The sequence below is a fragment of the Protopterus annectens genome, chromosome 7.part0 (genome assembly GCF_019279795.1).
Source record: "Protopterus annectens isolate FY-2018-M chromosome 7.part0, PAN1.0, whole genome shotgun sequence".
Lineage (NCBI taxonomy): Eukaryota > Metazoa > Chordata > Ceratodontiformes > Protopteridae > Protopterus > Protopterus annectens.
In genome coordinates, this window is record NC_056739.1 from 1008707397 (window position 1) to 1008725516 (window position 18120).

General features: G+C 36.7%; 1 protein-coding gene across 1 annotated transcript in view; it reads right to left on the bottom strand.

Moving 5' to 3' along the window:
• The window catches only part of GRM7 (glutamate metabotropic receptor 7), a 3543572-nt gene extending 3526949 nt beyond the window's left edge, over positions 1 to 16623 (bottom strand). The window contains exon 1 of the mRNA XM_044077567.1: positions 15198 to 16623. Coding sequence (XP_043933502.1) covers positions 15198 to 15692 — 495 coding nt within the window. The 5' untranslated portion in view covers positions 15693 to 16623. The remainder of the gene's footprint in view (positions 1 to 15197) is intronic.
• Between the last annotated feature and the right edge of the window lie 1497 nt (positions 16624 to 18120).

Genomic DNA, 18120 nt, shown 5'->3' on the forward strand with positions numbered 1-18120 from the left:
CCACATAGAAATACACCTCTTCTTACACCCTCAAGTAAAACTATAGGGAATCACTGGGACTTCAAGTCTGAATCTTTATGGGAAAAGAGGCCAACCACTAACCCTAACATCTTTGTTATAGATAACTCCATCATAAGGCAAAATGAAACATCATTTGGCAGACTGGATAAGTAGAGAGTCACCATCACCTTTCTGGTACTAGAATTAGAAAAATTGCAAGTGCCATCATTACTGTGCAGCATACTTAACATGAGTTCAAACCTGGTGCTGCCCATGTAAGAAGGAATGACCTTAAGCAGTTTAGCTTAAGGAAGTGGAACTGGATACATGTGATCTCACCATCTAAGCTTCTAAACAGGGTAAGCCACCAGTACTCAGAAATTATTTTCTTTGTCCGAAAGATATGCCTAAATTCAATGACGAAATAATTGATTACAATAACAGGATTTTTAACTGGTGTTGTGGGGGAGGATATAGCTTGTGTATGTCTGCTTGGGATGACCCTCACTGATTGTCAGAGATTACCTGAACCTTTCATCCCATGGCTTTTCCAATATTAATGGGAATATTTTTCCTTCTGATTTAGTGCCTTTTTTATACAATGCTCTACTCATGAGCATGCTCACGTAGAAAATTCCAGTTCAGTCAGTACCGTAGTTACAATACTAAGAATGTCACAAGTCAGAGCTTCAGGTCTGTTTTGCTCTTGAAGACATCTACATTTGTTTAACTACTGAGACTTTATTTCAAACAAAAATAGCCCTCCCTCCTTCCTAAGGTTATGTACTTACAATACACTCAGGCCCACTGGAAATGGTGTTGCATTCGTCTTTATTAGGCACCTCATTGCCTCACAGCAGAGGTTACATAATACCAACCTAGAACATTTAGAGGTCCTATTGTGTCTCAACAAAACCACTTATGTCAGCAATGATAAATAAAGATCGTTTTTATTATTAAAACAACTCAATATGGTAGTCATCAAGCCCAATATCATTTTACGAGAGATTTCAATTACCTTTATGTCAACTGGAAGAATTATACAACTTCTAATAAATTTAAATGCAGATTCCTTGACTTTTTAAGAACCTGTTTCCAAGTGCAGATTGTTCCCATCCTCACCAGGGGTATATAACTTTCATGATGGTCTCAAATTGCTCTCCCTTTCTGTTCTTTGCCACTTATCTAACTTATCTATCCTAGGTAAAAACAAATCGTATAGATAGTACCTACACTCCTCAAACAAGCTTCCCTACACATAAAGATTGCACAGTATTTGGGGATTATTTTAAAGCCACCTTACCACTAAAATTTGGCAAAATATGCCCTTTGTACTTTCTTGGATAAACAAAATTCATTCATGATGCTGCCCTTGCTATGGAATACTCTGTAAAGTTCTAGTGAATTATGAATAGATGTACAGAGAAAGCAACCATCATCTACCACACAAACAGTAATCAATTACATTAATAACCTAATTTGGTGGCATGCCCATAAATACCAACTATACATGAAAAAGAAAAAAACAGTTAATCACTATTCGTAAATAAATCTGCCTACTACACTACACTGTACAGACAACTTAGAAGTGTTAATGAAGATTCATAGGCATACAGTTAGAGAGTACAATACCAGATATGAACTTGTTCTGAATGAAGAGCAATGACAAGGCCTTCCTCAGCAACGTTAACAAACTCAGGAGCAGCACCCACTTCTGCACTGGACATATCTAGTAGTACATCTGACATTGAACCACAAACTGTATCTAATAATATTACTGATAAACACTTCCCTTCATACACTTTCACACTCCACACCACCCCCTTGATTGTACCACCTGTTATCTCCTTCAGTCAAGTGTCTTTGCTCTTTCCAAAGCTAGACACACTAGTTGTAGGGACCCAATAATGTTAGTCTGTTTACTTGCAAGTATCAATTTCCACATAGCCAAAGTCTCCTTAATATTTTTAAATGTTGTCTACTGGTTGTGATCATGAAACTGGGGGATAGCTACAGCTGTTACTAGAGAAGGAAATCCCCTCAACAGACTGCAGCTACTACAGGTCGATCAGTCTCACTGTCGTTATATGTAAAGCTGTGGAACTCATTAATGCACAACGTATTACAAATGGCATAGGTGACCTCCAGTTCCTTGATCCCAGTCAATTTGACTTTGATAAGAGCATGTCATTCCTTCTCATGGTGGTCAGTTTTTGACAGGATAAGGCCATTCTGTCCATGCTGACTACCTTGGCCTTTCCAAATCTTTTGCCACTATTCTTTGTGAGAGAATCATAGGCAAACCGTATTTAGTCTTAGTATTAACCATGCACTATCCACTGGACAACTAATTTGCTTGCAATCCAAACTTATGTAGACAAAGTCATAGTATCTCCTCTAGTCATAGAAGCACTACTATAAGCATTTCATCTGTCATGTCCTTTTAGGCATTTATTTCTCAAAGGTAAAATTGGTCATTAAAAATATATGTGTAACCAAGTTTCAGACAACTGCAAATCAGGTGCTGATATCAATTCATCCCATGATTTTAATTCCCAGCAAAGCCTACATCAGGTTACACCAGTTGTGCTAACTATGGACTATTGTTAAATGCAATGAGATGTAACATAGTTACCTTCTCTAAGACCCTTATCCCTTTCTTTTATCATATACCCTTATACTTCTAAAAACAGACTCCATTACTGGAGTCCCAAGGATCCACACCAACAATGCCTTTTCATATGAACATAATTTCCCAGTTGTGCCCAGAAGTTCATTGTGCTTGCATAAATCATCTGTTGAGACATCCTTTCTAAGCCCAAGGATGTCATTTCCTTCCCTTTACACCTGCAAGACCCAGACACTTTATGTAATACAGTTCCACAATAGGAATGTATCATTATATTGCCCCAAAGAAAAATCTCTGATTTAAGCTACTAAAGTTACCATGACAAACCTAAGGCTCTAGCTCTCTATTCAGTATGCTACATGGTCCTGAGATGTAATCTTCCTGTCCAGCATTTCATGAAATAAATGGGCACTTACTTTATACCAACTTGACCTTCATAACTCAACTAATACACAGTCCAAGGGCATAAACTCCACATCAACTAAAAGATCAACCATACCTGATAGAATGATACTTTTTATAATAAAGCAACACCCCCCCCCCCCACAATCACTTGTATGTACTCCTTCTGCACATCAAGGACAGTATCGTCTGAAATACTTTTAAAATAAACCATCCCAGTTGTATCAGTAGCCATAAATTTCATACCTGATTACAAAGCAGACCACCTCCTCTCTAGAAGGAGATATTTTAATTGTTGTTACAAGGGTGATGTGGCTAACTTTCCCAACTGCTTTCCAGCCCTAACCTTAGAATAAAATAACATACCAATGAATGTAATGCACTTAAGTGGAATACAGAGCTTTTGTTAGTAATACTTAATAAATAAAGTGCAGAAGCAAATGACTAGTAGCAAAACTTTTGCAAAATATATGACTATTTCTTCCCTTTTTTTCCACTAACATGCATGTCATATGCGCTTACCCTTTAAATAAGCATGCGACCCCCATACACAGAAGTGGTTGATTGAACAATAATTTAGTTCCAACTGCACTTTATGAACAATAATTTAGTTCCAACTGCACTTTAAATTTGCCAAGTTCATCATCTCCACCAACTACTGCAGGCTAAAGAACTGTTGCCATGATTATGTATTACATGTATAAAGCACTGTCAGAGTTGTCATGATTATGTATTACATGTATAAATCACTGTCAGAGTTGTCATGATTATGTATTACATGTATAAAGCACTGTCAGAGTTGTCATGATTATGTATTACATGTATAAATCACTGTCAGAGTTGTCATGATTATGTATTACATGTATAAAGCACTGTCAGAGTTGTCATGATTATGTATTACATGTATAAATCACTGTCAGAGTTGTCATTATTATGAATTACATGTATAAAGCAATGTCAGAGTTGTCATGATTATGTATTACATGTATAAAGCACTGTCAGAGTTGTCATGATTATGTATTACATGTATAAAGCAATGTCAGAGTTGTCATGATTATGTATTACATGTATAAAGCACTGTCAGAGTTGTCATGATTATGTATTACATGTATAAAGCAATGTCAGAGTTGTCATGATTATGTATTACATGTATAAATCACTGTCAGAGTTGTCATGATTATGAATTACATGTATAAGAGTTGTCATGATTATGTATTACATGTATAAATCAGTGTCAGAGTTGTCATGATTATGTATTACATGTATAAAGCACTGTCAGAGTTGTCATGATTATGTATTACATGTATAAATCAGTGTCAGAGTTGTCATGATTATGTATTACATGTATAAAGCACTGTCAGAGTTGTCATGATTATGAATTACATGTATAAAGCAATGTCAGAGTTGTCATGATTATGTATTACATGTATAATGCACTGTCAGAGTTGTCATGATTATGTATTACATGTATAAAGCACTGTCAGAGTTGTCATGATTATGTATTACATGTATAAAGCACTGTCAGATAGGTTTATAGCCAAAGCAATACATTTTTTATATGAAAAATCTCATATTACCTGTACTCATTCCTACTTCCTGGAAATCAAACAGTTGCAGAAAGGTGATGTCAGAAAGTATACATATGATTAAACGCACTATGAGCATGTATTCTTTAAAGCACAATGGCTTCCCAAACCAATGTAATAAAATATTCCGTGGTGTACTCCTCTGATATTTTATTCATTCATTCATGATACCTTCTTGTGAACTGAATTAATCCTAGTGAGATAGTGATTATTTAGAAATGTAATGTGGCAGAAAAGCTCCATTGTCAGTAGTTTATTGAAACTGATACTGTTACTGTGTGCCACAATTGCAAACAGTGACATTGCTTACCAGGTACAGGTATACTGCAAAGAAGAAAGCTATTAAATGAAATGATTATGTTTCGTTGAAGACACTAAAGTGGGGAGTATTGTGTCAGAGTGTTTTACCACCTCCACAAAAATAATCTAACATAAATACCACCACATACATTTTAGTTGAATGCCAACAGAATGTTTATAGAAGTTATCACACCACATTTACCTTCATCGTTAACTTGAGAGTTCCCAGTAAGTTATACTCCTCCCTCAAAATAATCCTTAATCATTAAAACATTCAGTAAACAACCTACTGAAGAATAGCTGAAAGATCAGAAATATTTAGTATAGGAGAGTGTGGCTTCTTGGTTAAGGGTTAGAAAATCTGTTATAAGTAAATGTCATGCTACAAAAATACTTTGTTAAATAAAAAAATAAAATGTACAGTCTGCAAAACATGAAAAGAACTCTGATAACAAAAATTAGTTTCCCAAATATTTAACACATTTTTCATTTGATACCAGAGAACTGGGGCTATTGTGGAACACAATGAATTGTCTCTTCAGAGGACAAAGCATAGAGTTCTAATTTAGTACATGAAAGAAGGAAAGAAGCTAGTTACATAATTAAAACACTGAAATACAAGCATGTATTCTTCAAAGCTAGTCTACTTCCATGGAAAAAATCACTACCATTAGCATCTAAAGCAATAAACACAATGCAAGTCATATTTAAGAGAGACATAGACTTTGCTTTGTGCTAACCTGTCAAGAACTAGGTATTTAAATTGGAGTGACACATACCTCTCAACTGTACAGATTTTTGCAGAATGTCCAGATTTTTGGCTCATATTTTTGGACCGTTCCTCATAAAACTTGTGGTTTTCTGGCAAATCACTGGGATGATCTGAGGACTGAAGTCATTAAATAATGACATAGATTTGAGTTTCAGACTTCAAATCCTTTGGGAAATGTATGTTAAAGCAAACCTAGTTACTCTAGCAACATTCTAAGTATATAAGAAAATTATTTAAAATATGTCCCTATTTATGGGCCTTTGTCCCCCCATTTTGTTGGGTTTTGTACAGATTTCTTGCACTAAGAGGTTGAGAGTTATACTGGCAAATCTACAAGGTCAAACATAAACTTGCACATTATAAAATATTACATTTAGAACAGAAACCATTTAGAAGTACTTTATCTACTCAAAATAAGGCTGTTAAATGTATTTTATGTTACAGAGAAATGCTTGTTATTTCAGTTTGTTGAGTTCCTAGAAGTAGAACAAATCATGTTTCTGCACTGCTTGGTGCAAACAGTAGTCTGCCAAATCTAGTTATAAAGTGAAATGCAACAGTATCCTACTAAGTGGACCTAAAGGAAGATCTCTCGGCTTGATATCCTGATATTAGAGCTCTAGTCACAATACCAAACTGTTTCTGTGTATAACTGAAGAACTTCCTCATAGCTCCCATATTTGTAAGATGACTTGTATTTTATTGAAATAGACCAGAAAATTTAAGTTATTAGACTGCTGGGAATTACTTTGTATATGAGCAACCTCAAGTAAGCCAGTATATGTGTTAATTTCAGATTATAAATCTTTAATAATAATATTACACATTTGTTAGTCACAGGGCTCACAGTCTGGTTAAGTGTCTCATTTAGTATCAAACATGTAGGCAAATGAAAGCTGAGGAAATTAAACCCTGTACCAGACAACCTACGGCTCACAGCTTTAACTCTCTGCACCATCTGCCAACATTTGGATGCTTACCATGGAAAAGCACATCCTTACTACTATCTAAGCAGATTTTATTTGGCCCTTGTAGCTACTCCTGAGAGCACCAGACCCATGATACACAAACGTACACAGTATTCTTATTAGAAAAAAAAATAAAAATGCAGAAATAATTACTTATATGTTTGCTTGAAAATAAGTTATCAGATAGAAAAAGTGAAGCTTTTAAATTATAAATTAGTAAATGTTTATCTCCCTGTTTCTCTAGCTGAAAATGTATTACTGCCCATCAGAGCAAATTCTGGATAATTAAGATATGGGGATAATTCCTTCGGACAACCCCCTAAATTAGAAGGGTAGTGTTGTGCTGCCCCTTCCCACCTTCTTTATTTTAATTCAGCGATCACAGATCATAGGTATCACTCAGGTAATTATGGAATAAAAAATGGCTATGTTCAATGACAACTTATTAACATAACTGACAAATTAAAAAAGAATGATTGTAGTCTTGAACTACTTCGTTATTTGATACTATATTGTATAATAAAATAAACACAAAGCAAATCTTCCCTTGCAAATTGCACAAAGAAAGTCATATTGACTGCATTACAGAATCCCATGCTTGTCAAAACCTAAGTGGCATATGGACAGATCTCCCTCATTCCCCATTTCATAAAGAGAGAGACTTTCCATGCTCCTTTGTATAACTAAAACTGAAGTCATTACATATTCTGTTATGATGGATACCCATACAAGCTTGCTTGTGTTGGCCGAGTTCTTAAAAAACAATGATTAATCGCTCATTGGTTGGTTTTACTTCAGTCATTCATAGTTACTCTGAAAATATAGAAGTTACAAAATGTTTTAAGCGTCCCCAATAATTACCCAGGCATTTTAAATATGAAAAACTTCAAAACAAGAACAGATTTTGATGTATCCATCCATGCAGAAGACAATGGGTCTATCACTATGTTATATTAATGATGACTACAGAAAAACAAATAGAAGAATGTAATTCACTGATTATCTCTAACCTCATTCACAGAGAAAACAGACCTGCTCCAGATCTTTGCATTACCATTTTTGTCTGTATCCTGTTCAAATTATCTTTCCACTCCTTCAACGCATTTCATACATAAGATTTGTAAAAATACTAAAATGTTTATTTGGTATATATAGAAGTTAAGTATCAAATAGAAAATGCTTCCTGTATTATTACTAGTCCTGCCAGATAAACAACAACTCACACATGCCCAGTGTTTTTAATCACTCTTTGTTAGGAAAATCTCTTTTTAAATCTCTTTTAAATCCAGAGCAGAAACAGATTAGGTATAACATTGTTACACTAACAGTGAGTTATCTTGTTTGCCCAGATGTTATAACTAAGATATCTTACACATCTCATAGTCTTGTTTTATCTAGTAACATAAATATGAATAACATACAGTCAGACAATCAAAGAAGGATATTAAAGCAATTTTTTTGTTTGTTTTTGTTAATTTCTGAAAGAGGATCTAACTACTCCATATCCAAATCCTCCATTACTAAGAAGTGATATAAAGTACTGGATTCTATAACTTTAACATCTGTGGTCAGATTATAGGCATATTTGGTCCACATAAATAGCCTATGATGGCAACAGGAGAGGAAATCTGTTTATGTGCAAGTGTTAGATTAATGTTAATTATCTTTGATTGCCAGATAACAACTTAACGTACAAGATGGGTCTGGCCCATAAACAACAGTAGCATCTAGGTAAGGGATTGGTTTATTTTTGTATATAACATAGTGAACAGAAACCATGTTTATATTCAACATGTGGAAAAACTGGGAGTTAAAAGTTGAAAACCAGTATGCTTTATCCTAATCAGAAACTGATGTTTTACCGTGCCATGAAGTACCCTTAGAAAGAGTTTGGAGATGTGTTGCTTGGTAGATGACCTACAGACACATTTTCCTTTTCTAGTAAACTATCTCAACACGCTTTGTTTTTGAATATGCAATATGTCACTTAGAGGTACCAGGATATACATTTTCTGGAAGCATGATGAATTATGATAACGTTAACACGAGTACGGTCCCATCATCTGTTATTCATAAGACATCTCTTTCAGCATAGCATGTTGCAATTTAAAGTTAGATAAAGCATGAAACAGCAGCTGCTGGCAGACAACCTAATGATATACTAAAATACTGATAGTACCTGCTGTAAATGCCAGCATCATTGCAAGTTTCTATGTTGCTTTCTGGATTCAGCATCTTGCAACATAGTTGAAAAACGAAAGGCTCTTAGTTGACAAGTATGCAGATTAGTTCCATAACACAAACATGTCTACCTCACAGTTAACTAACTAGTACATTAATATCCACTACTAACTAGCACATTAATATCAGCTAGTATTGTAGGCCAGTAGGCATTCAAAATGAACCGTGTATGGTATACCCAGCTACACCCAAGATACAATGAATTCCCTCAAGAGTTTATTACTGCTTTTTAAGCTAAAATGAAAGTCTTTGAATGCCCTGACAATAAATCACATACTATATGATGTTATAGTGCTGGATACATTATGAGCTACAATTATTAATAGTAACAGCTCAGACAACCTGCGTACACCTTCTTCTTCATAACCCAACTCCCCATGTTGTACTTTACACCTTCCTACTTTGGTCTCATCTAGCCAAGACATATGTTTTGTATCAGAAACCAAGAAATGCCCCTTTAATATGGGCATTTTCAGAAGAATGGGCAACGTGGCAAAGCAGTGTAATACTACATGAAGGAAAAATGAATAGAGTGCAGCTTAATGCCTAATATGTAATCCATGATTTCATGCTTAATGCCTAATATGTAATCCATGATTTCATTTATAGTTACTGCAAATAGTGCATCCTAGGTCCAAAACTACTATGCCAACTGATAATGCAGAGCTCAGGTAATTCTACATCCTACCTGCAAAACACACACACACACACACACACACACACACACACACACACACACACACACACACATACACACACACACACATATCAGTAGGGCAATAAACATAGTCTAGATGATTTAGCCTACCCCATGCTTGAGGTCTAGATGAACTGGACAGAGTGAAAGAGAGAAAGAGAGAGAGAAAGACATTGGTTTACAAAGACAGATTAATCAGATTGAAAGAATAACATCATAATATAACAGTGAGGTGGTACAAGTAAAGCTATGCCATGATTCTGCTACCATTCCCCTTCTATTCATAAATGTAAATACTAGAAAATGTCACCAGTTATGTTTCTTATTGTGAACACCTTTTTGAATAAATCAAAACATTAAAACCTGTGTACATTACTAACTCCATTGAGTTCAAGAACTACCTTTAGTTCTTCACACAACGCTTATTTCTCTGAAAACGTTTGTAAGATATGGGTTTGAGAATGTGTGCTGTACTCCTTCCTGACAGTCATTTAACTCTGGTCTTTTCCTTTTGTAAGAATCACCACAAATACTTCTCAAATGAATGTGAAACCACTAAAAACTGAAAAAATAAACACAGACATATGACTGCATGTATAGTTACCCCCAACACACACACACACACACACACACACACACACACACACACACACACACACACACACGCACACACACACACACACACATACACACACACACACACACGCACACACACACACACACACACACACACACACAGATTTTTACTTTGAACTCCGATATCTTAATAATCATTGCAAACTAGTTATAAAAGATATATACATTGTCCTTGATATGAACGGCATTTATAAGTGGATTTAACCTGCCAGACATTTATCATGCACTTCATATTTTCTAAATCATGAGTTACATGAAAACAGACACACACATATAGCCCACCACACACACCAGAATTCGGTGTGATTTGCACTCTAGTGAACACCTCCTTCCTAGTCAAATTTAGAGAGCCAAACACATTGTGTATAAATAACCCATTGGAGCATCATGTGTTTTCTGTTCATAGTACTATATTATTACTAGCTACTGCAGTGAAAAAAGATGAAATATAAGTACCATCTACATGGTATCTGTTGAAACAAGCACAGCCATTCTAAATAATGCAATTTATATATAACTGAAGCATGCATACAACATTTCTGTTATCTATATAACATATTCCTGAATACATTTAGGTATATGACAGTTTACAGTATAAACCAATTACAGTTACTGAAAAAGTCAATGTTAATTATGCATTTTGTTTTGTAGGGGAATTATTTCACTTAGTGTAAAATCAGTGCATAATTTCAAATACTACAGTAGTCTGTATTGTGCATTTCTAATGTTTACATGAGGATCCTTCTAAAGGCCATTAGTAACTACTGCACATGGGACTGCAATTCATCTAGACCTGAAACATTTTCAGTAAATGAAAGATATACCCCAGGGATTAAATATTCACCTACCCCAAACTACACAGAAATAACTAAGCAAAACAAAATCACTTGCTGAAAAAAAACAGTTTAACAAATTAGAAAATTAATATGAGATAAGCTAGCCTAAATGTTTTATAAATGTATGTGTCTCGCTCTATAAATGTATGTGTATAAGTGTGCATCAGGGTTGTAGCAAGCAATTTCCATGTTGTACTCACAAGCTCTTAGTGCTGCCTTCCTACACACACACACACACACACACACACACACACACACACACACACACACACACACACACACACACCTATCACTTAAGAATGGGCACATCTCCCAAAATGCTGCCCCTCAAGCACTTAATAAATGTAAGAAACATTTCTAGATGTTCTTTGCTGTTTTTAGATTAGCAATATTGTATATGTTGTTAAAGGCAGTCGTTTAGACAGCTGTAGATGTAATATGACCTGAAAAAAAGGCACGTTGACATGATGCTCAGAAAAAAATGTACTCAGTAGAATACAAAGAGTATGCCTGGCTACATCCTTGGTGTGCATTTAAAAGGCAGACCGACTTTTCCATTCCAGTTCACTGTCACTGCTTCAATATATCATAAATGCATTATCTGTATAAGCAATTCCATATGAATGGTTACCATGGAATTAATCAGCATCTAAGATTTGTTGGCAGGCATTAGACAAAACTAGTATATTTATGCTCTGCTTGCCATTAATAGCTTTTCCTACACGTGGTATTAATGTAATAATTGTATTAATGTATAATGTGAGATGGATGCACAGGAAAAAAAAAAACTGTTGTGTGTATATGTGTGTGTGTATATGTGTGTGTATATATATATATATATATATATATATATATATGCATCCCTTTTAAACATAAGTCATTAGATTGCATTTTGAATGCAGTATAGTTTCATCAATGATTTACAACGACTGATATTAGTATGCATAGACAGATGTTAACAGAATCACAAGGATCTTACAGTTTAGTGTAATAAAATCCAAGGAGAGGCAATTTTTAATCAATTATTTTTTTGTTAAACAAGGTGGCCTGCCAAGAAACATAATGCTGCAGTTTAAGGATATGAACTGAATGGCAGAAGAATTCGTGTTGTTATGTAATAAAAGATTAATAAGGAATGTGTAGCTTTAACAACAGGTGCCTAGCCAACAGGTAACTCCCCCTTCCCATGCAGTGGTATCTCTGCAATCCTCCTTCTATTACATAAAACAAGATATTTGAAATCATTACACACAAGCATCTTAGTGTTGTCTGGGTCCGTGTATCATCTCTGCACTAAGGAGCAAGCCATACCTTTGGGTATGCAACCAAATTAATAAAACGGTATATATCCTCAGCTGGCGCTAGTTTGCCAACATATGTCGCTGACTGTATTTGTGCTACGGTTTCTTTAGAACCTTTTTTTTATTTGAGTGTACAAGCAAACAAAACCATGTCTGTATGAAGACGTATCATTTCATCACAGATTTTAAATTATGAAGGTTTTGCTTAAAGTAATGTTGAACACGTTCTTGTTTAAAAATGTTTTAACTTAATCTGTACCAAATGCCAATGATACATACATTGCAGCTCTGTATTGATACGTTATTGTTTTTGAGATCCTTAAGACCATGTGTCCTTCCATCCATAAATAAGTTCAACAATGAATCAATGGGTTCGTCAGTTAAATGTTAGCCAGCACACATCTGGTGTAATTTTATTCTTGTGTTTTCATTATCCACAACGAGGGAAAACAAGGGTGTCAAAAACAAAGAACAACTGACATGCTGTGCAGAAGACTACATTTAAAAACAATGTAATCGTTGTTGTGTACCCCCAAACACAATCACATTAATATACAACGTATAAACAGTAGAGTGACTATTGTCTTTGCCTAACTCATAAAACTAAAACAGTGCAGGTCTACTTCCTTTCTGTGGTAGAAATGGCAGAAAATGATGTTTGTTCTGAAAATAATGGTTTCTGCTGCTACGGTCTAATTACGGTTACGTGTTAGGTAAGCATATCACCATGGGGAAAGCACTCAATCTCCCCCCAAACACACGCACGACCACTAACACGAAATACAGGCTGAGATTTGTGCAACTTCTAAGTATACGCATGAGCATTATATGAAAGCATACAACGCAGTAGTTTAGATGACACTCTGGTTAAGCCAAATCAAATTGTTTTCTCAGACTAAAAAAATATATTAATATGCCACGTGGATTGTTACCATTTCCAGTCTGCTGCGGGATTATGATTATAAAAAAAACAGTGCACAGACCTTTAGCACTTAAGAAAAGAAATGAACTAAATTTGTCTGCAGAGTACTGGGAAATCGTGCAATGCAGCTGCACATACAACATAAATATAAATTAAGCAGCTTTAGTTTAGCAGTGCCCGGTCATTGTGTAAAATAACGTTATTCTTGCGAATAAGTCAAACCCTTGCAACTCAAATTCATAGGCAGCTAGGTGACAACGTGTGCACGTGTGTGTGAGCGCGCGCGTGCGTGCGTGTGTGTGTGCCCGTCCCCTTCGCTCTCTGACAATTATCTAACGATAACCATTCCAGTACGTTTTCACTTGGACCTCTTCTGTAATATCATCTCCCAGAGGGATGCTGAGACTGGAAGAGACTGTCTAGGAATAAACCTTGTTAAGATGCTTCTGCATCGTGTGTTCGCGGCGCAGATAGCAAACAGCAGAAGAGAAAGCAGAAACCCAGCTTCAGGGCAAGAAGCACTTTAATTCACAAATATTGCTATACAGTCTAGTAAAACTCCACTTTCAACGTCTTAAACCGCGAGTGGATTTAACATTAAAAGTGGGTTAAATGGTTTTAATGTTATTGTCGTTGGCTCCATTTCAATCGGAAACGGACAGAGAATGTGTTTTATTCTAAAACTATAAAAAAAAAAAATCATTATTCTTTATATTGGCCAGCTTTCAGACTGACTCAGTTATAATAATAAAATGAGTGTCCTTTAAGTCTTCCTGTCCCGTGAACAGTTTCCGTCCATTTATCTCAACTACCCCCGAATTTGACTCAAAAGTCAGCTCTGCCCCTGTTAATCCCACCTAGAATCGGTGACTTTTGAAGAAAAGGTGGTGAATTACACTTAATGACGATAATTAATTTTATAGACGTTTTACTTAAAAATCATCCCTTGTATTTACGTACACTCGCACGGTCAGTGTCTCAAGTTAATAGTTCCAAAAGTGTCCCTGATTATTTCTGGATTTGTGCCAGATTGGTTGAGAGCTATGTTTCGGCCTATTGTAAACATACTAAACAGGCATGCTTAGTTTAGACATAATGGCAGCCCTTAACCGAGCTTGAATAAGATCATTAAGAATCTCTTATTTTATTCACGTAATCCGAGAAAAACTTCGACTAGTAATTAGTTCAAAAAAGGTAAGGCAATGCGTTGGCCAGCAAAAGCAGCAGGCAGACATGTGCCAACAAGCAGTCCTCCTTCGTTGTGGGTTTGATCCCCCACTCTGTCTGTTAGCATCCAACAACAAGATGTACCAATGTTGTGTCCACCAATTATTTCATTTGTGCAGCTGGTGTTAACTGCCTTTGTTTGTGGGATCACCGGTATGCAAAACATGGAGTTGACCCTTTAAATACAAAGCACGTCCTTCTTATCTCGAGAAGTAAGCTTCATTCGTTTTCAAGTTGTGTGACTTTTTTTCTTTACTGTTTGGCTTCAGATTTACAGTGTGCGTGTTAAGTCTATTGCAGTATTTCGTGTTAATGTAAAAACTGTTTTAATCATCGACCCCCACCCCATTTTCCACAGATTACTGCCGATAAGTGAAATAATAAATTAAGGAAAGTTCTGGTTAGAGTCTAGTAACCACATAAATATTGATCTACTAAAGGAAAGGAGAAACAGAAAGCAGACTAAAACAGTGCAGGGATGGCTTGGAACAGATGCAAGGAAGAAATCATTATTTCTCCTCATATAGAGGTCTGTATGAGACATATGAAAGGAGTGATTGCTAACCAAATGTGAGAGTTTCTGGAAGACAAATTAATAGAAAAGCATCTCACACTTAAATAAATGGGATTTGCTTGGAGTGAGGTAAAAACACAGTATGTAAGAAAACATAAAGCCTTACCTGGAAGAGTCTTAAAATATTAGCAACCATAATGGAAACAGAACTGGCAGATGCTCCTATCACTCCGACTACTTTGTCTTGCTTGTTAATCACCGGAGGTTCTCCATTGGTGCACCGAACATCCGATGTGTCTTTTTGGATAAGAGCCTGAACAAACCAAAGAGACTGCTCCAAAGCATATGTGTCCCTAGAGCAGGTGTCAAGAATCATCGCTCCTAGAGAGATGTTTGGTAGAAGGAACGGGTCACTATTAATCTGGTCCAAGGCGTATAACATAGCTTCCAGTCTGTGAATCCCATGTTCCTTCTTAATATCCCCACAAGGCACTCCAGGGATCCCCTTGGCATGAACCGGAAAAAGGCCACCCAAGATGATTTCTCCCTTTGTTTTGATGAAATATAGATCCTGCCCACTAACCAAACTAAACAGTGTCTCTGCATAGCAGAACAATCTAAGTAAAGTAGAAAAAGAGAGCCATGTTCCAAAATGAAGCATGATGCTGGACTAACTTTGCAGTGATCGTGATTCAAACAAAAAAGTTTGTAAAGGCACCATTTAGAGACCGTGTAGCCAAGTTACATGGGTAATGATACCGAAGAGCGACATGGTATATCTGTTCCAGGCATCTAAGCTACCGACAATAGTATCCCATGTTGTGTGCTGCACGCCTGTTAGACGCCAAATGGAAGGAGCACTGGTTTCCAAAGATGTTCTCTAGAATCCCTGCTGGGTTAACCTGAGCTTTGTACGAAGGACAGCTGGAACTGCTGTAGTTCGCCTTAAATTAGAAATTCAGTATTTCATCATTTGGGAAAACAGCACTGAGGTAGGGTGCAATTTATAATTATCGCTCGTTGTTACAAAAATCAGGTATAAAAAGTGCTGTTTACGGAGTGCTGTTGTAGTTGTAGAAATGGACATACACATCACCGATATACTATATACAGCTTCCCTCCCAGACAGGGGAGGGATGGCGCTTAAATCCAACGCAGGAACTGTCCTACTTAGCTCTTACAAACGGTTTCTGCAGAAGAGGTTCCAATACTGATCTTGGCATCTTCGCCGCAGCCGTCCGTCTCTCTCAGCCTAGGGACCAGGGATCTCTCAAGTATGCAGAGTAGCTTACAGCCAGGACACCCTGTGGCAAAATAAATACCTTAAAATACTGAGAGAGACAGAGAATAGGTAAGAAAAACAGAGGGAGAGAGAAGGACTCAGTAGGGGAAGAGAGAGGCACAGTGAGCGAGTATTGAACTGAATGCTATCCTCCCTAAGAGCAGTGACGCTTCTTTTCAACTCCACCCCAAACGAAACGAACATTTAAGAAATCCGCTGCCTTAGTGTTTGGAGGTAAAAGAGCTCAGTCATAAGCAAGTGTAATGGGCTAACCGCAGTCAGCAGCCACAGCTAAGAGTCACCAAAACCTCGAGCGAATCTCCTGATCCTTGGGAACAACCTGTATAATACCTTCAAAGGTTCTTTCTTTTTTTGGGGGGGGGGGGGGTTACAAGCTTTACGTTCATCTCCGCTTTTCCTATGGAAATTCGGATTTAGCTCCTCTCTATGTCTATTGAAAACACTCGGTTATATGATGTGCCTTAACGTATTTATGGCAGAAGCAGCAGAAAGGCTGCCTCCCTGCCACACCGGTTCTACTAAGAATAGTCGAGTTATGGACGGTTTCCTTGTGTCTTGATCATACTGTAACGACGACCACTGCTGAATAACACAAGACACGCATTGTCCTTCTCCTGAGCACAACACCCGAGAAAAAGATTAGTAAAACAAGCATAATGCCTTGCAAAACATATATACGCATAAATGAATAAACGTTTATGTGTAGGACTGCTTCACTTTTATAGACTGTGTGTGAGTGTGTGTTTGTGTGAGAGAGCAAATGCATGGGGAGGTAAGGTGATAAATCTAAATTGTAAGAGCCACAGGTATCTATTGGAATACTATTTCACAGAATATGCCAAATAAATGGATTTCTCTGCTAAAAAGTAAATACACAAAAAAGAGCAAAAAATGGAACAGACTTTGCTTGGAGATCGGAAGTGTACTTGGTAAATGCAAGTTCTGAAATCTAGAAACTATTCCTACGTTTATCTCGTTATATGTGTATTAGATAGGGATAACTCTAAAAGGATGAAAAGATAAAGCTGTTTTAAATATAGGTGTACATCAACTGAATATGAAAGACACGGGAAAATACATGCAATACCAGCATAAAAAATCGGCAACGCGCAAACTCAGCTGCTTCAGATTTTGAAGAAAAAAATAAGTTTGTTCATAGTGCTTCTGTTTTACGATTTTTCGTGGCTTCAGTTCTACTCTGTGTAAAAGCGTAATAACCAGAATGCTAACCAGCATACTGTTATATGTGTTAGACATCAGACGCAATTTACACAATTCACGTCTTAGACCTCTGAGAGTATTGCGATGATACACGGAGTACAGTCTTGAGGAGAATGCAGCTGCTGATACCAGTTCAGGAGAATACGGAGAAGCAGGGATTTCAGCACCAAGGAGAGCGCGTTGGCAGTTTACTCATCCGAGAGACCCCGCTTTGTAATGCTTGCAATGGTCAGCGCTCGCTGAATATGGTGGGATACTTAGGATTTCAGGGTGTTACCAACGGGCCAGAGATGGCTTTAGAAACAACACACGCCAGCGCTCTCCAAGTTATAGGGGCAACAGAATACATGCGATGACCTCATTATGATGAATGATTATGATACAGGGGTTAATGGCTTAGGTGCTTCCCTAAGGGTCTGCTGCTTTTTATATGTCACAGAAAAGCTGCCACAGTTATGTTTAGACGTTTCTTACATACTGATTTTTCGCTTTAGTTTTTTTTTCTGAACATAATAACATATAACTGGCGTTAGTATGAAAAGGCTAAGTTAACGTACACACAAAG